This window comes from Perca fluviatilis, chromosome 7 (assembly GCF_010015445.1).
Source record: "Perca fluviatilis chromosome 7, GENO_Pfluv_1.0, whole genome shotgun sequence".
In the NCBI taxonomy this organism is placed as follows: domain Eukaryota; kingdom Metazoa; phylum Chordata; class Actinopteri; order Perciformes; family Percidae; genus Perca; species Perca fluviatilis.
Genome location: NC_053118.1, coordinates 20,471,937 through 20,494,877, shown reverse-complemented (window position 1 = coordinate 20,494,877; position 22,941 = coordinate 20,471,937). Strand labels below are relative to the sequence as shown.

Sequence of the window (22,941 nt, the reverse complement as noted above, 5' to 3'; positions counted from 1 at the left end):
GAAGTTCTCTGAATTCATAAATGTCTCCTATTCACAGTTTGTCCCTGTGTCACTCTCCTCTCCTCTCCTCTCCTCTCCTCTCCTCTCCTCTCCTGCATTTTACACATGTTGCTTTGTGCAAGGCAACACTAGACACGTTTTGTTCCTTTTCATTTTCCATTGTTTCAAATTTTTTCTTTAGTTACAAAATAGGCAATCTTGGAACACATCGGCTATCAGTCTGATGATGATTTAGCTTCTGGGGGCAACTATTTCCAAGTAGTGCAGGTGCACAGTACAGGTTTTGAGAATTAGATTAGTAGTTGAGAGAAGACGTCTTTATGAACAGATATCTGCATAGGAATGCAGATAAAAGCGAATAAAAGGCAAAATCGTTGTCAGATTATGGCCGATGGGTTCCAAGATTGCAATCTGCCAATGCATTCTGCCTCTTTTGCTCTCCACACAGACTGTTTACCTACAGTCAAACAAACCCCGGTCAAACGGAAACCAGAACGTTTTCGTTACCAACATCTTGTCCCGTTGTTTACAGATTCTTCATTCATATACAGGTATTTGTTAATAGAGATTACAGAATATGAAACACTACATTTTATTATGAGTTGATTCATTGTCAGTAAATCTTTTATATATATATTTTATACTTAATTTACTTATAGGTTTAAAAAAAAGTCGAGGGCAGCAGTCTCAAAAATCATAATAACAGATCATGTGCAGAAGCAATAAGACAGTTTGTACTAAATGTAACTACCAGTATTATTACAGACAAAGAGAGGGTTTATAAAGAGACATAATGCTAATTTGCATGTAACTTTTATGGCCTGTGTTTGTAACTGCAATTACTATAACAATAGTTTTCTCAAAGTAAGCCATATTCATGAAGTTTTTACTGTTTCTCCCCCACTGCAGTAGAAGTTCTCTTCAGATAATAGATTTGAACAGAGAGACTCTGTTACCAACAGTATGTTGCTACTGGGCAACTCTCTCACTGGATTTATTATGCATGCTGAGTGTTATTCCGGCCTATTTTTTTGCTAGTTTGGATAGGTTTTGAATTTCATACTGAACCAAGATTGCAATTAAAACTTGTGTTGCTATGCTGTTAACACTTATCACATCTGACTAGTTTTGTCTTAGTATGTCAACTAATTGAACAAGTCCGAGGACACAACAATTCACACTCTTCTGCAAATGGTGTTCAAGTACTCGCACTTGTCTATGCACATCTAGTCACAGTCACTTATCCACACATGCTTATCAAAACATAAAGACAGAGAGCAAACAAAATCTTTATCCAATTCTATACATGCATTTTTACATTAAAATCTCTACCTTTATGTGTATTTAGGGGTTATCTTTTGTAGGCTTAAATAAGGTTGTTTTTATTCTTTATATTTCATAATTTTTCTCCCACAGTGACATCCCATTTGTCAAGCCTATATCTCTCCCTGTTGAGCTCTCCCCTGCATTATGTCCCATCCAAACATCCCGTTTTAGTAGGAAATACATCAAATTAAGGAGGCAAAATGATCTCAAAATGCTGTGGCTGTACTGTAATATCAGTCTGTTAGTCCTCCCTCACACTCTCTAGGATGCATCCAGCCATCCATGAAAATGATGTTCAATATTTAATTACAACCATCGAGAAAGTGACCAGTGAGATGAGTGAAACAAATTAGCGCAAGTACAGTGTACAAGTACAGTACATTAAGTTTAAATACAAACTATCTTCATTCATCTTTGTTTTAACATATATATATATATATATATATATATATTTTTTTTTTTTTTTTTTCATAACCACCAACAAACGTTAAAATGTGTTCGACACGTTTGACTACTAAGCTTGCTTTAAATGGATGTAAATAAATAGCAAATTATTCAGATTAAGAAGAGAAAAAGCAAACAGTACATTTAAAAAAACAGTTGATGGCCAGTAGTGTAGTGAATAAGATAATTCAAAATTCAAACTTGGCTTCAAACAAAGATCGAGCATCTCTTTGTCCTTGAGCTACCACCTGCAGTCATCTTACTGTGAATATGTTAGTAAGAGTTAAGTTATGATAGTGACAAGCATATTATCTACAGTAGGTGTCTCTGATTTTCTGTGCAGATCAGCAGTCTTGAAGGTCAAGATCACCTAACAAAGAATTCTGAAGCTTTTAGTTACGCTTATTTGAAGTCTGCATAAGTCTACAGTATGCTTACAACTCATAATGGTGTCATTTTATTTATTTTATATGCTGTAAAAGTCAGACATCCAAAAAACCAAGAGGGCCATTTCAATAGATACAATGGCAGTGACAGGGTGATTGCATCAGAGAGGTGCAGCCACAGCTTTAATCTTGGGACTTTGTCTTCCTAAAGAGTTTTTCATGAACACATTGTATCGCATTACTTTCCAGTGCATACAATTTCAAACACTGACATACCGCATGTGTAAAACACTGACCTGTTCATTTCCACAGAAGCTTGATACATTGAATTACATGCGTGTTTGTGCTTGAAACTCTGGTTATGGTTCATAAGACTCTTATTAGTGGCATAATTTCAGCTATGAAGAGGAATAACATGGCACTTCTCCCACAAACTGAGGATAAGCAAAAAGAGAAAAAAAGCATGGAAACTCATTCACATTCACAGCCTCGCACAAACACTCACACACATAATCATGCAAACAATCACTGTCCATTCAGGTCTGCAGATATCACTTGTGCTTTCTCCGCAAACAGATTTATGCTAGTGAGGTAAATTGAGGTCTAGATTAATTTAGCACTGGTATATCAGGTTGTCAGACTGTGTGTGACTGTGCATGCATAAGTGTTTGTGGATATGTAATTCTGTAAGTGTGTCTATGCAATCTATGTTGGTGCACAAGGGTAGAAATCATATATGAGGTGTATACATGTAAGGCAAATTAGTATTCAGCAGGAAAATGAGCAATTGCGTGTCAGCATGTCTCCACCATAAACAAATGGCTCCTGAGTTGAAACACACACACGCATACACAGACATTTTCTGCTTTCATGCATTTAAACCTTTTGGCATGTACATTCGCTCCTCTTTCCTTATATATTTTTCCCTCTTAACAGTTACGCTGACAGAACGCAGAGAGGCGAGAAGAAAAGGTTTGGGGGTACAAAGGCAAGCGCACATAAAAATAAACACATGCATAAAACATATAATGAGTATATAAAGTCGTGCACTTAAACAGCTTCTATGTAATCTTGCATAAACCCAAAGGTTGACAAATACGCAGAATTTATCTCAATCTCATCACCCTGGCAGCAGTCAAAAGAAGGCCGCTCTGGGTGAGTGGATCATTTCCTGGTCGTTACTTAAGCCTGCAAGGCCAACCGATACCATGGCACGTACACACACACACACACACACACACACACACACACACACACACACACACACACACACACACACACACACACACACACACACACACACAGCCAAATGGAAAGAGCCTGAGGAAGGACAGTTTTTTATGTTTGTGTGTGTATGTGTGTGTGTGTGTGTGTGTGTGTGTGTGTGTGTGTGTGTGTGTGTGTGTGTGGTGAAACATTACCTGGATATAGCATGTGTAAAAAGTGATGGCATACAACAGTAATTGCTGTACTGTGGTAATAATATAGGTTTGTGCATGTGTGTGTGCGTGAGTGAGTGCGTGCATGTGTGTCTGCGAGGGCAGGCAGGGGTCATTTCTCCTCTTACCTGCATTCCTATTCTCCCTCTCTTTTCCTCTCACCTCTGTTCCTGTGTGCAGGCATATTACTGAAGCAAATTGGGGCCAATAGACTCTGTCACTGCATGACCCAGAGCTCACCAAACAGAAAAGGAGCAAGCCAGACACAGAGAAAAAGACAAATAGAGGGAATAAAAGCGGATTTAAAGGAAAAAAGAAAAATAGCAAGTTGGAAAAAAAAACAGGCCTGGAAAGCACAAGAGCTACCTAAGAGAGGGAGAAAAAAAAAACGGAGGTGGATGGAGGGAAGGAAAGAAGCAGAGGAGGATAGAGAGTGAGAGAAAGAAGTGACAACCCCAAATTAAATTCCCATCATGTCAGTGTAGAACAGAATTCAATAGTGTTTATTGGCAGCCCCCAGCCTCAGGGAAATTACATTCTGAAGCAGAGCATGGCATGAATGCACACACACCCCTTAACACACACATAGCACACATAGCACAGAAACAAGCACACACATCTATTGTACACAACACTGTGCATGTCCTCGGAACAACAAAAAAAAGAAAGCCCTCTGGCTGATGTGAGCATGCAGACAAGCAAATTATCGCCTGAGGTCCATGTGCCATTTGCGCAGTGCATGTGTATCTGTCTGGCCATGCGCTATTTGCGCACCTTTATTTATATGTGTGTATTTGTCTGGAACTTTCTTGTCTTCAAATGCACTATTTTGCCAGTGTACAAATGACTAAGTTGTGCATTTTAGAGGCTTACTTTTTCTGTCTGTCGGCCACAATTGCCACTTTCTCTGCAGTCAGACTTGACTATTTGCTATTATAGTTCATATGCAGGTTTCTATTACAGTGGCTGTATTAAATGTGTCCCCAGGCTCAAGTTGCCATGAGCCCAGGGCTTCGATGCCTTTGTCCAACCTCCAGCAGCAGCAGCAAAGGCAGCGTACTTTAATGGGAAGCCATTTAACAGTTTTATGCAGAGCACATGTAGAGGCTATTACTGCTGATGTCTCTGGGATGCAGATTTGCTCTAAATGGCTAACAATCTGCCATTCCTTCAACCCCCCTCACCCACTCCCCTTGCTCTCTGTCACTGCCCCTCTAACCCTTTATGTCTCTGTCTGTATGCCTCTATCTCGACTCTCTCTCATTTCTCTCCCCCTATTCCTCCAATGCACTCACTCATTCTCTCGTCTTTCTCCTTCTCCAGGAGCGTTCAGAGAAGGCTTTGGGCTGCTCAGTGGAGGATCTGAAGGCTCTTTTCTACTGTGAGCTGTGTCACAAGCAGTACTTCAGACACCAGGAGTTTGACAACCACATCAACTCCTACGACCATGCACACAAACAGGTACATGGGATGCACCAGCACTACAGCCACACACACACACACACGCATGCACGCACACACACGCACACATTTTTTTATGATCTCTTGTCATGGAATTTGGGTGTGTTAGCATTATGCATGTTGATTGAAAGCTACTTTACATTTTCATGTCAATCTGCCCATTGGATACAGTTTCCCAGCAGGTAACAGTAGGAGTGTGACAACTGCGTCATCTCTTACAAGCACACATACAGAGGTGGAACACCTCAACTCGAGGCGGATAATCACACATATGATGTACACACACACACACATAGCTCTGCATTTATACTTTAGATTTCCATTTTAACAGGCAGGCTGATATCTGAGATAAACTTTTTGAGCCCAAGCAGGGCAATTTTAGTCACAGCAGTTAACAGCAGTATAAAAACTATATACAGTACAGCGTAGAATAGAAATAGAGGTACTAACTACACAATATATTTGTTTTGGGGTCCCACAGACCCAGCTGCTGTATGTGTAAGAATAATAATAATTGCAAAGTCAAACATATGTTATTTTATTTTCTTTCTTCTGACCCTATCAAAACATGTAGAAAAATATTCAAGTGATAACCCACCAACATGACCTAAATGCATTAGTGTCGCACCTAATAAGGACATAATTCAGGTTTTATGTTATATGGGCTATGTATGAACAAATATATTTTGCTTTTGCTCACTTAAGTTATTCACAGACAAAGACATGTACGCCATGTTAGACAGTGATGCTACTTATGTTTGGTTGGTATAAACAAAACTGTTATAAAACTGTAATAACTGAAATCAAAATGATTACTTATTGGGATTTCGGAAGGATAGTCGTATCTACGTAAAAAGTCCTGTAAAACCAATGATAGATATAGAACAAATCAAAACCCATTGTATTTAACCATCTTTCAAATTTGGGGCCTGATAGCCCAAACAAAAGTAAAGGGACATATTTAGTGGACTATTAAAAGCAAAGCAATTCTCATCAAGGTGATAAAACAATTTGAAGTATTTTTATCGAGCTGTAAAGAGGTCTCAGAAGACCAAGCAGATCACTAGGATATTACATCAGAAATAATGGGACCCAGTAGTTGAACCAGGTGAATAACTAGTTTGCAATAAATAAATCCAAAAATACAATTGAATGGAGGAATAGAATCAGGTGGATGTATTGTCTTATTCTTAGCCCTGTAGAAAATAAAAACAATAACCAAAGCAACCTGAGTTGAAACTGAAAAACAAAGAATCTGAAATCACAGCATTTACATTTTACTTAATCTCCATGTCCAGAATTTATGATAATAGAAAAATAATGTTGCTCTAGTTTAAAATTTAGGGCACTTACTTTGTATGTATCTGGTACATAAGGATGCTGGTACAAAATTCATGTGGTTCTTTAATTTGTACTTCGTTAAAAATAAAAAAAATAAAAATACATTCTGTACCGAAATATAACATGGAGCTATTAGTCATAGCTCAAGTATGATTCTATTATTCCGGTTTGGACAAGATGAGGTCAACAGACCATTAGGAAAAGGCCGGCAGCAGGTTTTCTCCTGTGTTCTGCTTTCACATCCATTTTTATACACAACCTCCACTCTGGACTAACACGCGGAAGGTTCTGCTGTTAGCACATTCTCCTACAGCTATCTGTTGTCATGCCAATGCATACACTCACATACAAAAACATACAGACGCATGCACTTCCCCTTGTACACACTCGTCCTCAAACACAGGCAATCTCTCAACCAAGCCAAGCCACTTCCCACTTCTGAACGCCCACACTGTGCAACATGAAATAAACATTAAATAAGACTGTTCCTTCGCTGTCATTGTTCTTTGAAAATGAATCGAAGCAACTGCAGGCCAATGTTAATGCTTTGTTTTAGCCATCGGCAGGCACATGAAACAAGCTGCATGAGGCACTGAGCTGACAGTAGCCATTGGCACTGTAGAACACACACACACACACACACACACACACACACACACACACACACACACACACACACACACACACACACACACACACACACACACACACACACACACATATAACGGCATGCATGCACACTCTGCCTACTGAGCAGACAACAGATGAAATTCTAGAAGAAGACAGCTTCCCTGCAGGAGTATTGGCTTTGGAGAATGAAAGCTGATTGCGTTTGCGCTGTCTCCTTTCCTTGTCATCGATTCAGGGATAAACATGTCTGAATGCACTGCTTTATCAGCATTTACTGCTGATTACAGAAATTGCTCATTACAAGAGAATTACGCTCCCTTTTAAATAAAAGAGCAATCAGCCCATTAGCATGGCCCCTCACGAGCTACCTAAGAATACATCATCCTTCATTCTAAGGCTCTAGTGGATATATGAATCAACTCTGACTCATCCATAGTTGCTTCAGCCTGAGCACTTCTTAACACATCTAAAGGAATATTGATTGATGCTTTAACAGACGGATTGAGCTTCACAGCACATAGCTAGACTGGCATGTTGGAGAGCAAGAGTAACATTGCTTCCTGCTGTTGGGAACATCACATCATTTTTTAAGACCAAGTATCCGCTTTAAAGTGTGAAACGGAAATATCTCTGCCCTGTGTGCTCGGTGAAAATGGTTCCCCGTGCAATATTGTGTCTGGCTCTAAATATAGTGACAGGTTTGCCTGCAGTGGGACCTGTTTTTAAGAGGGAACAATAACCTGGCAAGTGCAAGAGGAAGGAAGAATAATTCATCTTCATATATTCCATCTATTATAGACTGCTTGCTCTCTCTCTCTCTCTCTCTCTCTCTCTCTCTCTCTCTCCCAGTCATTTCCTTGGATAGCTACAGTACAGCGACTCTGATCTTTTCTTCCCCCCTTCTTCCTCTTCTTTCCTGGCTCTGTCCGCAGTCATTCATTTTGTAGGCCCCTATGCCTCTCTGCTTGAACATGATTAATATTTCCCATAGAATGAGTTTGGCATCAAAGCCCATCAAAGCTCTTTTCCGCACACTAACACACACACTAAAACACACACACACACACACACACACACACACACACACACACATCTACAAAGCACAAGCACCTTTACTGTAGGACATGTATGTTTAAGGGATACAAACCTGATACAAACCAACAAGTGCTGCTCCGTTGGCACATAGTAAATGCTCTCTTCAGTGGGCTGACAGTGGGATGTTAAGCATCGAACGATGATGTAAAAAGACACCCGATTGTGTAAGACTCAGCAGAGATTAACCTGATGACTGTCAGCTCCAGCATTAGATCTGGGTGTGAAAGAGAGTTAGTGTATAAATAAATCTGATGTCTGAGGGGCTAATCTGATGTGTGTGTGTGTGTGTGTGTGTGTGTGTGTGTGTGTGTGTGTGTGTGTGTGTGTGTGTGTGTGTGTGTGTGTGTGATGCATACTGTATGGGTGGATAATAGTGTAACATAATCTAAAAGTGAGAGTGGTGTAATCCTGTTGCAATTTATACTACAGGATACACTCACAAATATATAATATAAACAAACAATCTTGAATGTATAAGCCATGGGTGGATTGCACACTGAGGTATAGCTAAAATATACTGAGTATAAGGCGTGAGATAGGAGGAATAGTGGTGCACAATGCTGCAGCTTTTCCCAAACTCTTAAGTCCCTCTTTAGCCTTCAGACACACACACACACACACACACACACACACACACACACACACACACACACACACAGGCACAGTCAAATAGAAACACATCAACATGCACACATGCACACGCACACGCACGCACGCACACACACACACACACACACACACACACACACACACACACACACACACACACACACACACACACACACACACACACACACCTGCCAAGCATGGATAAAGGAGGGATTAAAGTGTGTCAGAAAAGGAAACTGGAGAGAGAGGCATGAATCATTGTTTCCTTGAGAGGACTGGTGCACCTATGGCTATAGACACAGAGTTTCACACAAATACACACATGCACACTCACACAAAACACACACAAAAATAGAGCTAATTGTTATTTTTATGCACTATGATGAAGACCCACCAGTTTGCTCAAAATTAAATCATTCACTACTCACACTTTGGCGTGTGCGAGTCTTGTTATGGTTCTTGCATTTGTGCACATGCACACACGCGCGCACACACGCGCACGCACACACACACACACACACACACACACACACACACACACACACACACATACACAAAGCACAAACAATGGTTTAGTATTTTTCCAACTGAAACGTATGGCCTTTATGATGTCTTACATGGTTATTTAAAATAAAAATAAGTGAACGTGCCTTCGTGTTTGATGACATGTAGTTTCAGCATCTGCAAATCAATGCCTTTGGTACACTCCAGCTCAAGAGGAGATGTCAGTGGATCAGAAGGTCTCTCGAACCAAGCTGTGATGACTGACGAAGGGCTGAACATTTTCGAAATTTCATTGGCAAGAGTCATCGTCTTTAAATCACTCATGTCACTCATCTCAACTGCGTCTGTAATCTGCTATTCACCAGTTGAGTTGTGTTTGCTTTCAAGCTGTCTGTTGGAGGAAATACGCTTTCTTCCAGGCTGAATAGAGTTAATTGGACATGAGCTTCGGAGGAGAACATCTGCAACCGCCGTTGACTGATGTGTATGATTTGAAAGACAGCTGCCTGCAGAGAGCTTCCTAAAACTAATCTCTCACTCTCTCTTCTCTTCTCTTTGTCCCACTCTTGTGCTTCTCGCTACCCCGTGCCCTCCACATACTTTTCTTGTCCTTCCCTCTATCATCCTGTATTTTAATTTCCTGCAGAGGCTGAAGGAACTCAAGCACAGAGAGTTTGCTCGCAACGTGGCCTCGAAATCATGGAAGGACCAACGCAAACAGGAGAAGGCTCTCAGACGCCTGCACCAGCTCGCACAACTGCAACAGGAAACCCAGCGGTGAGTGGGAGGAGAGTGTATTTCTGTGTGTCTGTGGCTGTGTGTGAGTGAAATGAGACAAGAGGCCAGAGGTCCAGAGGGTTAGTGTGTCACATCCAGTCAACGTTTCTTAGATTTGATGGACGTATTCACAGATGTTAGAGCACCCAGTTGTCCTAGATAGGCCACAGGTGAAGTAAATATAACATGAAGACATGTTTATTGGCGACGCTCAGAGAGGAGGAGGAGATATGAGTTTTAGAATGAATAGTAGAAAAAGTAGTTTTTTAAGAAGTAACTAAAATGAGTGAAAAAAGTTGAAAGATGAAACTTGCCTCTGGGTTCGCATACCTGAGTAATCAAAACAACTGATAAAAAAAAACAATACACCGCATAATAATCACCATGATTACACCTATTCCCTGTGCAATTAAATGTGTTTCCCTATAATCAGGCGATGATATGTGAACAGCATTACTATGACAATATCATTATCAAGCCTTGGCTTTTTTCTTTGTTTGTCCCTTTCTTTCTGTTTTTTTTGCATAGTGTTTTATTAACCTGATATGTATAGTATTTTTTATCTATCTATCTATCTATCTATCTATCTATCTATCTATCTATCTATCAACCATCGATCTATCTAGCTATCCATCTATTCATCTATCCATCCATCCATCTAGGCTACTCAGGCATATTTTCATCATGGTATTGGCGTTTCTTTTAACTTCATATACCAATTTACAGTAAAGATTAATTAAATTGAATTAAAATAAGCCAAGCTAAAGTCAAGTCAAGTTAAATAAACTAAAATCAAGAATATTTCAACTGCTTTCTGTTTCAGAGCCCCAGGAAGAATAGGACTAAGAAGTGCAGTCAGGGCTGTGAGACAGCAGCAAGATAGAAACGTGGACCAAAGAGACCACAGCCCTGAGGACTTCAACCACACCCAGAGACCCCCTCTTACGCAACCCGCGGCAGCTCCTCTCAGCCACCAGCGAGAAAATCCACGCCAATCTCCTACCCAAATACTGCTAGCCACTGCAGAGTCCCCACTAATCACACATCCGGCATCCAAAACAAACCCACCTGCAGTGAACCCCCAGTCTTGCCTGGGCTTGTATCCCCAGCTGCCTCTCCCAGGGCGGGGGAGAGTGGGAGGCAGGCTTGGGGTGTCCTTCTGCTTCTCACGCAGGGGGCCCAGGCTCGAGCCTTCCGCCTCCGTCTTCTCGGACCTGGAGGAGGAGGAGAGAGACAAGAGGGAACAAATAAAAGAAAGGATAAAGGGTATGATGGAAGATATTGACAAGGAAATTGGGGCAGCAGAGGAGGGGAGACACAGTGAGAGTGAAAAACATGATTTCAGATCTGACTGTGTTAGACTGAGCGACACAAGGCCAATCCCCAGGGAGGCTGCCAGAGAAGAGGAGATTGAAAAAAGAGATGCAGTGAAAGTACACTCTAATATTTCCACAGCAGCACCTGATAATCAGAGCCATGATTCACTATTCTTGCCATCAAAGACCCAGGTGGCCCTAAGGGGCACAGCACTAGCAGGTGCACACATGGACACCGAACACACAGATAGCGAGACAAAGAGAAAGCAAGAATCAGAGGCGGGGAGGGAAGAGAGTCAGTATATGTGTGTGCTGGGGAAGGATAGCTCTACTTGTCTGAGATGGCCTGTCAGTTTGCTTAAGTTCACCAAGTCTCAACCACACGTCTCTTACAGCTGCAACCCATTCTGCTTGAACCCACAACAACCAGAACTACTCACAGAGGATCGGCAGGAGTCACAACAAAATCAGTTTTGTGCTCCCTCAGAGGAATCAGATCTATGTGTGCCAGCTGTTCTTACACCAGACACTCCTTCCTGTTTACAAAGACAGACAAGACAAGAGCTGAAAGCAAACAGACAGGAAAAATCTGAGGATTACTATAAGGCGGAGCAACATATAGACGTAGAGAGAGAAGCACACCTGTTCCTAAAGAACAAAAACGTTTCATCGTCAGAAACAAGACCAGAAAGAGGAAGATGCACGCCAAGAATGGATAATTGCATGAGGGCAGCGTCCCATCCATTTGACCCCACTAATAGTGACAGCTCTGACATAAACTCCCAGAATCCTCTGGGAGGCAGATTAGGGGGTGTGAGAGGGATCAGGGAGAGAGCCATCATAGCCCTGAGCTGTAAATTAGAGTCTGTCACCAAACCTGGCACACAGAGGATGTGCAGTAGCCCGTCCAGGTGTGAGTGTGGGAGTGAGACAATGTGCAAGTGTGCCAGCGCTCCACAGCCGTATGTGGGTGTCTCAGAAGTGTCACGCAAAAAGAGGAAAGCCAGCACAAAGAAACACAAGCTGGGAAAGAGGAAGAGGGGTGAGGAGGAAAAGGCTTCAAACAAGCGCCAATCAGCAAGGTGCAAAGTGAGGAGTGTTGTCTCCACAGTCTCCACTGGCATTGAGAGGAGTGGAGAAGCTGGAGGGAGCTTGTGGAAGAAAAGGAGGCAAAGGGAGACGGGGGAGACGAGGATGAGGGGGAGGAGGGTGCAGAGAGCAGGGAGCAGCTGTCTCCTCGGGAGATGTGATGCTGAGCCAGTATCTGTCTCTGTCAGGAAGAGGAGGCCTCACAGGAGCCACAGCACTGATTCCCAGTCCCAGCCAGACAGAGAGCAGGCAGAGCACTGCAGTGCCTACTCCCAGCTCGCCAGACACACAGCAGACAGACACAACGAGGGGGAGGGAAAGCGAGACAGAGATGCAGTGACTTTTCCCTGGCGGTCTCACTTCTCCTTACACTCCTTCTCACCAGGATGTAACTCTAAGCTGTTTTGGGAAAGGGGTCACCATAGCAACCCCAGGAGTTTCATTGACTGCTGTTACCCTGACAACAACCGTGGTTGCAGCCCGGCGAGAAAGAGAAAACTCCTCCACAGGGACAGGAAAGTCATTCATAGTAAGAGGAAGAGTTCGAGGCATCGTGATGACTGGGAGGAGACAGAGAGGGGCAGGGCAATGGGAGAGCGTTCAGGTTGCAGAGACAGGGGCCTGATTTCAGATACAGAACAGTGGGAGTGGATAAGGGGGAGCTGTCCTGGAGGTAGTGAGGAGGGCAGGTCAAGGAGTGGGTGGAGATTGAGAAACAGAGGAGTGGAGTGGGATCGGGTGGCAAGTTTTAGCCCCAGTCCTAACAGCTGGGACAGGAGAGGCAGACATCTTAGAATGGAAGATGTAGACTGGGACAGGTGCAGCGTGGACAGATGGACATGGAGCAGCAGCGACAGCTGGGAAGACAGGGGGACACACAGATCTACGTCAGGCTCCAGGACAGGGGCAGACAGCAGAGACAGCCCAGGCTGTGTGTGGAAATCTGCAGGCACCAGACGCTCAAGCTCGAGACACTTCTCCAGCCCTGAGTGGTGGACAAGTAGGCAGACATACAGCCCCCAGAGTGTGATCAACACACGGGCCGGCAGATGCCACAGCCCTCGTTCCTGCAGCCCCTGCAGCACCACCAGCATGTCCGATCTAAGCTGGGAGTGGAGCAGGAGCAGCACCTGCTCAGGAGTCACAGTGGATGGATTGACAGTCAGCACCTGTAGGACGTCCTTAGGAGCTCCAGGACTCTCATCTGAGGCCCATCAGGAGGTAAAGAAGCAGAGCAGCCCCACATCCACTTCATCTGGCCTAACCTCTTGCTCCTTCTCTCATTCCTCGCCCAACAGATCCTCTTTTGCTCCCACAGTTCTGGGCCTCAACACGCATCATTGTGACACAAGCCCTTCTCAGCTTAAGGAGCCCAATTCACAGTCTGACCTTGGACATGGACCCTCTGCCCTTGTCAACTCAAGCAAGTCAGGCACAACTCTCCCAGGACTATCCCCCAGTAAGTCTGTGCCACAGAAACCAGCCAGGATGTTGCTTCTCCCTCTCATAGGGAAACTACCTGCAATCCAGAGAAAGGCCAGGAAGAAACAAGGGCTGCTGGAGAAAAGTCAGGAGAAGGAGGGAGAGGAAGAAGAGGAGGCTAAGGGCAGCGGAACGGATCCTGCAGCAGTCGTCGACAGTCAAAAATGTCCTCTGGACATGGTTGAGTCAAACCATTGCAGCATGCCAAATCTCTGCCCGTCGCAGATTAGCACTTATGACAAGCAGACAGGTGGAGCGACAGCTCCGCCAATCAGCTTTACTGCTGAGGAGATGGACAAATATCGCCTCCTGCAAGAGCAGGCAAGAGAGCACATGCAGAAAGTTCTGGAACAGAGGCAAGAGAGTGCAGATATGCACACAAAGACAAACACACACACAGCACAGCGAGAGAACTGTGGGACTTCAGAGGAACAATACACACCTGCACCCTTGCACAACCCTTCACAGCCTCAAACCCAGTCGCTTCACACAGACACGATGCAAACACAAGCACAGCACACCGTCAGGGTCAGTCTCCCACTTCCACACATGACCTCACAAGAGAACTTTACTCAACCCATGGCTCTGAGAGTCCCGAACCTGCCCCCTCTCTCCAGCCTCCATCATATTATTTTACAACACGCAGCCCTCTCCATGCCCCCCTCCTCCTCATCTTCTTCCACCACCTCATCCACCTCTCCCACCATCCACCCACACGCAGCTCAACTCCCTCACCCCCTGCCCCCTCTCCACCCCTCCCTCCATCATCACCTTCACCTCTCTCCCTTTTCCATATCCTCACTGTTTCCCTCCATTCTGCTGTCCCATCATCCCATCCCTCTCCTCCCCCAGTCCCCTGCTTTTCACGCGACCCCACTTGCCCCACCCTCCCAAGTAGCCCTGCAACCCTTAAACCCACAGTCTTTCATGGACAGAGTGTGGCCAGTGAGGTTTCAACAGAAGGCGTTGTGATTTTCACAGAGTGGCTGCCATGTTTATTAATCTTCCTTGGCAACACAGACAAGTAAGGGAAAGAGAGGGGATTTTGGGTTTAGACAAAAGCCTGCTATTTGAAATGGTGATATGTCAGTGCTTTTACTAGAATCAACTCCAACTCGTATTTGCACATGCCCTCACTCGCGCACACTAACACACACACACACACAAGCATACACACAAACAGCCTAACTATTGACTGTTTTCAAATGAAAATTTGTTTCTCCATCTAGCCTCTGCTGTGTTGCAGCAGACTTCGAGAAAACACTTTGATCCTTTGCTTTTCCAATCATTCCTCATTCAGGCCCAGAATAAAGGGAAAGGTGCACCTGCTATTCAAAGAAAAGCTGGGCTTGTGTCATCTTCTCTTTCCTTCTGAACCACAGACAGACCAGCTACCTTTTGAAGTATCCTTCGTGCCAGGGAAAGAGGGGTAAAAAAGACTGATAATACTCTCCCCTTATCTCCATTTCATACAGGTTATCTGAGTTAGAGTGTGACTTTCAACAACATAAAAATGTTCCAGGGACCGGGGTCAGCCATTTCAACCTTGGTGTATACTGTATGTGTGTGTGTGCATGTATAAGAGGTCATTTGGACTGATACAAACACACATTAGGAAAGACAAAAACTAATTTCCATATCTGATACATGTAAAGACCTGTTTTGTCTCTGTAGTGTAAATATTCTGACAGTCAGTAATAACATTAGAATTATGAAAAACAATAAAATAAAACATGGATTTAACCTTTACTAGTGGTACAGTGCTTATTCCACACTCAATGACTTCAGTGATACAAACACTTCAACAATTTCTCATACTCACATGTGAAATTAGATCTTTTTTCCCCCACACAGCAGTTGTTGAGACAGCATTGAATGAATTGGATCTGTTACATACATACAAAACTTGGGTGAAAATAAACAGGCATTAATGCTTTTTCTTATTGTGTCTGATTCATGTTGATCTTGCAACATGTTGCAACATGTTCCAAATAAATCATGTTCCAAATAAATCCAGACCCAGAAGACCTGAGAAAGATTGTTCGTGACCCCTTAACTTCAAGCAATGTCTACTTGTGACGCCTTGTCACAGGGTGCATGTCTATGAACTGTAAGCATGTCAGTTGCAAAAGGATTTCCCTTATCAGGCTGTTTTATTGGAATAAGTTTTACTAGAACTATAAATGTAAGTTCTCAAAAAAAATGTTGATGTTCTTATTTCTTACACTGGTAATCATCTTGCAAGGTCTAAAACTATCCTAAAGTGTCTGAAGAAAAAGTAATGATGACATTTAATAGGTTTATCTACCAAGTGTAGCAATTCATTTAATAGTGTGAAAATTAATGATAAAACATTCTTTATTTACCGTTTTTAAAACATATAGGATCAGTCTGAACATGTTTTTATTGTCAGTCTGAGACTTAAAAGATGCCTTTTAAAAAGTACCTTTTTTTATTATTATTATGCTATTAGTCTTTTTATTGCCAAACAAATTATTTTGTCCAAGAAAGTACATTTCTTTGACCACATTAATGTCAACAATATAATGTTCAGTTTGACCTTTGGTTCAGTGCACTGGGGATGCCCAAAGCCAACATATCACTTAGTTTCAAGACTTTAATCTGCACCAGACAGTTTTCAAGTGAATGTTGTGCTTGGATATTATACATATCAGGTAAAACAAAATCATCAAAGAGCTTCTTTCTTGCATGTCTTGCCAAAGGTTACGGTGGTAAGTAACTGTTGCTATGCATCCCCTCCTGGTGATTGGTGAACGCTAGGATGTATGAAACCTGCTTGCCAAACAGTTGATCACTGCAGCGGCCGGCACTCACGGGTCAGAACACAGAAGAGAACAGAGCGGCATCCAGATGGTCTATGGACTTGGACTACCCAGAGTGCTTTGAGAGATTGGATTGATTTGCCCTCTGTGATATCAGTGAACACAGCCCAGCACACAGGGGGGGCTACAGCAAGCAGTGACATAAATACAGACACAAAAACAAGACAAATGTGTACACTTCCAGTACTGTGGTGTTGGCTAGAAATATAAGTCAACCCCTGCAGAGATTCTGTAATTAGAGCACAATTCCTCTTTCTCCTCCTTGTGACCCCTGAGCTTGCTCGTGTGTGTGTGCGTGTGTGTACAAATGTGTGAGTTTGTGAGAAACAGAGAATCCCTATCTCTCTCCACAGGACAGGAGATCAAACAGACTGTGTGAAATATAGAGCAGCAATAATTAGCAGCTGTTACAGCATCAAAACTCTCTATCTCTACCTCTCCCTCAAACACACACACACACACACACACACACACACACACACACACACACACACACACACACACACACACACACACACAGTACTGCTCAGTTCTTATCCCAGACTTTGATTTAGAGATACTCAAATGTGCTGTAACTTCTCAGTCCTCCAATACTCATAATTGTGGAAATGATACAATATCAACCCTCTCCATTTTTTTGCTCCATCTTCTCTCTGGTTCATAACCATTAAAATCTCTCACAAAGTCAAAAGGAGAAAATGCACGAGAAGAGTCACATAATGAAAAGCTTAAATGCACTTTGAACGAAAAACACAAAGCATATTGTTTTAAAAACAAATGTATCCATGAATATGGAGTGCTTGGGACCTTCACTGTATTATAACAGACACTGTAAGTCACACATACACACAGGAGCTATCCACACAGGGGTCATGTGAAAATTAGTAATCACAATATCACTGTACTTTCTGTCAGTGACGGATTAAATCATTACCTAAGCCATGAGATTCGTCCCCTGGTGTATTCATGTTTTGCTGTGTGTGTGTGTGTGTGTGTGTGCGCACACAGGAGTGTGTGGGTTGATTTATGATCGAGAAGAAGCGGTTTCCTCAGTCAATCGCTCTTGTGAATTAATGAGGTATAAAAACTGAAGCTGGCACTCAGTCAAATACACCAGCAGTCACAGAGAGCTCAAAGCTGGGGCAGGACCACTTCTATTGGCACCACATTTGATTGTTAGATTGTGGGTATAGATTGCATTGACTAAAAAAAGAGCCCCTTACGGCTACTGAAGCGATCCATCGACCCAAATTGCAATGCAGTATAAATGAGACACTTCCCATCTCTTGCGCTCTCCCTTTCTTTCCTTTTTTTGTGGTCTCGCTTCTTACCCTTCTCTTTGATTCAACCAGGTCAGTGGGGCTGCGTTCAGCTCCCCCGGCTGTTCTCTGACTGTGCAGAAGAAAAAGCACCATTGCACGTCCTCTCTATTTGCCTCATTCAGAGTCTAACATTTTTTCTTTTATATGTTTGAATGCTGTACAGCACAGACATTCACAGCACAATGTACTTTGCAGTATTATTATTATTGCAGAGAAAGCGCTTCCCATACCTTTTCTCTCACAGTGACATTCATTAAAAGTTTTCTTGAGTTGTGGCAGAGTGTGACATACAGTACCATTCTGTTGCACTCCAATTTACATCTTTTTTACTGAATCTCTCTGCCTCTTAGGAATAGTAGTTACAGCAAGGATAATATTTCAACTCTTCTACTGAACCAACAAATGACATTCAAAAGTTACAAGCGAAAATAAAGTTCAAAGGGATTGGGCCTCGCAAGATTAGAGTGCACTAAAAACTGAATCCATCGGTTGCTTCCATTGAAAGGTGTCTTCTTAGTCATCCCATTTGATCGTATAGCTTTGCATTTCTGATGATTTTAGGTTGATGCATCACTTTAACTTTTGTGAGCTTCTGAACTCCCATAAAAGGTACACTTCAAAGAAGAATCTGTCACCACTGATGAGTCAACAGACACTGCTGTTGCTGCAGGTGTCATATAATTAAAGCTAAGTGGCTTCAGGCTGTTTAGAGCTTTTACATCAAAAAGATATATTACCGTGTATAATGCTGAGCCAGAAAAAACACTTTTATCCTATAAAACAGGATCTATTTTTTTGTTTTATTCTATTCACTTACTGTATGCTTGGCTCCCGTGTTTAGAAGAGACCTGCATGTGTAGGACTTGTATTATGAAGGAGTAACTATGTGAATTCCATTCTATGATGGATTTAAGGATTAGAGGAGGTAGTGGGCTCTGTGATACTCTTAAACTTGGCAGGAGCCCCAAGGACATGACACTGTCAGCACATTGTGCACATTATACACACACACAACCACACAACCACACAACCACACACACACACACACACACACACACACACACACACACACACACACACACACACACACAGAGGTGTACTGTAACAGGGTATAATTTAGGAAGCTGTAATAGTGAGATGTGATGCTCGGTTGTAAGACAGCATGGCTAATTCCCCAGTTATGTTATCTCTGAGAGACAGATGTTCCCACCAAAGATTACTATGGGCACACACACAAAACAAAACACACACACACGAACTTCATGCATGCAGAGATTTATGAACACATTCAACCCTCAGACAATAGAAGCAGCAGGATAGTCTAAAATAGCCATATTGACTAAAAATGCAGATCAATGATAAAGATGACTTTTCGGAGTTAATTATAAGATGTAATGAGTTTCTGCAGGACACAATGGAGAGAAAAACAGTTCTCACGGAAACATTTCCTCAACAAATATTTCATACACAGTAAAACAATCAAAGGAATCATATAATGGACAGCGACCTCTTGCCTTATGGATTAGAGGAAAAACACACATTTTCCCAATAAGACCAGTCTGAGACAAACCACGTCACCTTTTAATGATCACATTAATCCCCACAAAGCTGTGAGTATTAACCCTTTGTGTCAATCAATCAGCTGCAGAGCGTTTCCTAGGTCACACACACTGCATCCACTACCCAGTAAATCCATCCCAAATGGTTGCACTGAAGAGGAGAAAGGTCACTTGATTCATGGCTTCTCACTGTGGCTGTCAGGAAAAGCCTTGGGTCAGACAACCATCGCTCCCATTACGTCATTAATTCACAGTTTGAATCCACAGCCACAGCATTAAGAGAGGGATGTAGGTGAGTGACATGCAGTGTCTATCTGTCAATCCTCAAATCGATATTGTCCTTCCTCTTCTTTGTCCTGCTTGTCTGAATTCCTTTCTCTATCTATCATTGAATATCCATTAAACTCCATGATTCAAACACATCCAAATAGCAGCTTTGAGAGCTTGGAAGAATAGCTTGTACACCTTGAAGAAATATCTGAATGCTTGTGCGGGACTTCAAGAGGACAATTCACATAAATGAACATGCGACTGAATATAAACAGTAGAACTGCCTCTCAAACTCCTTTATCCTCCGAGTACTGATCTTCCTCCTCCTGTTTCCGTTTAACTGGTTTCAGCCTTAAGTCTCCAGATTCTGATAATTTTCCCTTTAATCCCCTCAGAGGAGCACCCCGCTTAAGTCTCTAATTAAGTCAACGATACACACATAAACCAACACGGGAGAAACAGCACATGCATACACAGCTTGTAGCATTCAGCTATCTGATGCACAGACAATTGGTGGTTGCTGTGCGTGTGTGTGTGTGTGTGTGTGCGCGCGTGTGCGTGTGTGTGTGTGTGTGTGTGTGTGTGTGTATGGTTACTGAGTGTTTGTGTATTTGTATTAAATCCCAATCAGGATGTTGTTATGACAACACATGCATTTTTAAGATGTTAATCCAGGATTATTCTCCACTCGGCTCATCTCATTACCGTCGATTATTAAAAAACACATACAGGCACACACACACAAATACTTATTATGAGTTGGTTTCCCTGGAGACCGAACACATGCTGCTATGGTCACCAAAGACATCTTGACATACAGGTATAAAAAAAGAGAAATCTGCTTTATGTATGAATGCACCTCAGGCACCAACTATGCATGCAATGTAATGATTTTTTTGTTTATGCATATATTTGTTAATTCATGGACATTTGAAACAAAGACAAAAACATTGCATTGCTGCGAAGTGGCAATATATTTATACAAGGCTGATTATTTCTGTGCTTTGGCATCTCAGTGACATTCTGGCATTTCAGAAAACGATTTTCAGCATAGAGCGGGAAAGAATGCAAGTAAACAGTGAGTGTCCTTTCCACGTGATTGAATGTGTGTCCTTGTGTAGAAACTGCACTCCCCTCTCTCAGCAAGAGAAAACATTCCTGCAGCGCTGAGGATGATACACAGGTTCGAGAATGGCCAAGGATTTTGAGATCACCTGAGGCTTTGTGTCCACTATGACCCACTCACACTAGGTCAGCTCAGAATAACCAGAAAGGGCTGACCGCCGATGTTCACTCACCCTTGGAGTCATTAATCAGACCGCACTGCAGATGAGACGCGCGCCCGCACACACACCCGCACGCGCACACACACACACACACACACTTATAAAGCCAAATGCTAGATGACAGCATCGCTCCAGGTAGTCAGTCCTCTAGGCCTGTATTCCTGGTGCATTATCATACATTAAACATCACAGATATGAATATTTCTCAGCAAAGTCGGGTCCACAAATAACACATCATATCACATTAAGCTATCAATATATGCAGCATATATACACATTATCATATTTGTTCTCCTGAGCTTTATTTTATGCTCCTTAAACACAAACGGACACAATCAGATCATGGTATCTGAACCCCTGTATTCCCGAACAGGCCTCTCAGCTTGTAGCGGGGTCGCTATCAGGAGCAGCATCTCAGATAACGTTCCTTTTTACCGGTTATGAAATTCTTCAAAGGGGCCGCGCAGTAGTAGATGCCTGTGGTGTGTTGTGTTTGTTAACAGGCATGGTGCATGGAGATAAACTCTGTGGTATACTGTACGTGTGTTACAGCATGCACGTCACAGTCCCACAACTAAAGGTATTTGCGGAGAAAATGTCAGTTTATGGAGAAAAAAAACTCATAAATATAGCTATATCAGGGATCGACACACTGTTGTGTGTGTCCAATATATTTTGCAAGGTGCATAGAAACAAGTTTAAAAAATGTTTCATTGTGTTTAAAAATTAATTAGATACTGATTAAATTGGGCCAGTAAATCCAAATTTTGCTAAAGCAAATTGTTTCTTGCTGTTAGTTACAAAAAGAGTTAAAACATTATATTCTTTACTGTCCATAGAGAGTAGCTCCATGTGTAGCTGTTGTCTATTTGGTACAAACTCTTGCTCTTTACCTTGCTGCACTCAATTGTAAAATATGTAAAAGAAAGTAAAAAGCATACGCCCATTATTGTGCCATTTCATCACACTGGCCCATGCCATTTCAATACATAACCCTGTCTGAGAATTTTAAAAGGCTGCTATGTGAAAACTAGTTGGGGAAAAAAAGAAGACAGAGTTGCCCGTCTCTCCCTTCTGAAAGGCATTGTACCAGCCACTTTGAACAGCCTAGCAGAGAGAAACGCATGCTGCATAAGTTAATGTCAAATTCTCTCTATTGTGTCTTGCCTTGTTGAATCCAATGAGTTAACAAAAAAGGGGAAAAAACCCAAAGCAGCAGAATAAACTGAATAATGTAAACATTTAAGAATCGCATATAAACTTGGAATATTAGAACCGTTACATGTAAAGATAGATTTGACTGTTTGTTGGCAGACACAGTTTTCTAATAATGCTTACATCCCGTTGAGATATTTCACGTCACTGCAGTCTGAGAGAAAAACACTGTTGCTGCTGCTGCTGCTGTATTGATGGACAGCAAAAGTAATTAATGTGCAGCTTTTGTATAATTTTGTACAGTTTGTGCACATGTGCTGTGTATGTTTGTTTGCAGGAACCAATGTGTGTGTATAAGAGGTAAAAACATTCAAAGGTGTTTTGCTTTTGCTGCTGGTAAGAAGTAAAGCTCTAAAACTAATTTCTTTCATCAGCATCTGTCAAGGAGATTAAGGGAAGCATTACTCAAGTATGCACTTATTTCACCAATAGCAGTAAACAACTGACTGAGAGATTGAGATTGAGTAGACTGCAGCTTTTAATGCCACTCTTTTTATGCATCTCACCTGATTTCAAATTGCATCTTTGATAAACTGGTGTAAAAGGA

General features: G+C 42.3%; 2 protein-coding genes across 3 annotated transcripts in view; one reads left to right on the top strand and one right to left on the bottom strand.

The window, feature by feature from the left end:
* LOC120562268 (G patch domain-containing protein 8) overlaps nucleotides 1-15,648 on the top strand; it is a 31,022-nt gene extending 15,374 nt beyond the window's left edge. The window contains exons 3-5 of the mRNA XM_039805897.1: nucleotides 4,919-5,056; nucleotides 9,882-10,012; nucleotides 10,836-15,648. Of these exons, the coding sequence (XP_039661831.1) occupies nucleotides 4,919-5,056; nucleotides 9,882-10,012; nucleotides 10,836-14,871 (4,305 nt within the window). The 3' untranslated portion in view covers nucleotides 14,872-15,648. The remainder of the gene's footprint in view (nucleotides 1-4,918; nucleotides 5,057-9,881; nucleotides 10,013-10,835) is intronic.
* Nucleotides 15,649-19,323: 3,675 nt separating this feature from the next.
* The window catches only part of si:dkey-12j5.1 (probable assembly chaperone of rpl4), a 27,328-nt gene continuing 23,710 nt past the window's right edge, over nucleotides 19,324-22,941 (bottom strand). For both annotated transcript variants that reach the window (XM_039805895.1, XM_039805896.1), the window contains exon 11: nucleotides 19,324-22,941. This exon is cut by the window's right edge and continues 292 nt beyond it. The gene's annotated coding sequence lies outside the window, so the exon portion shown is untranslated.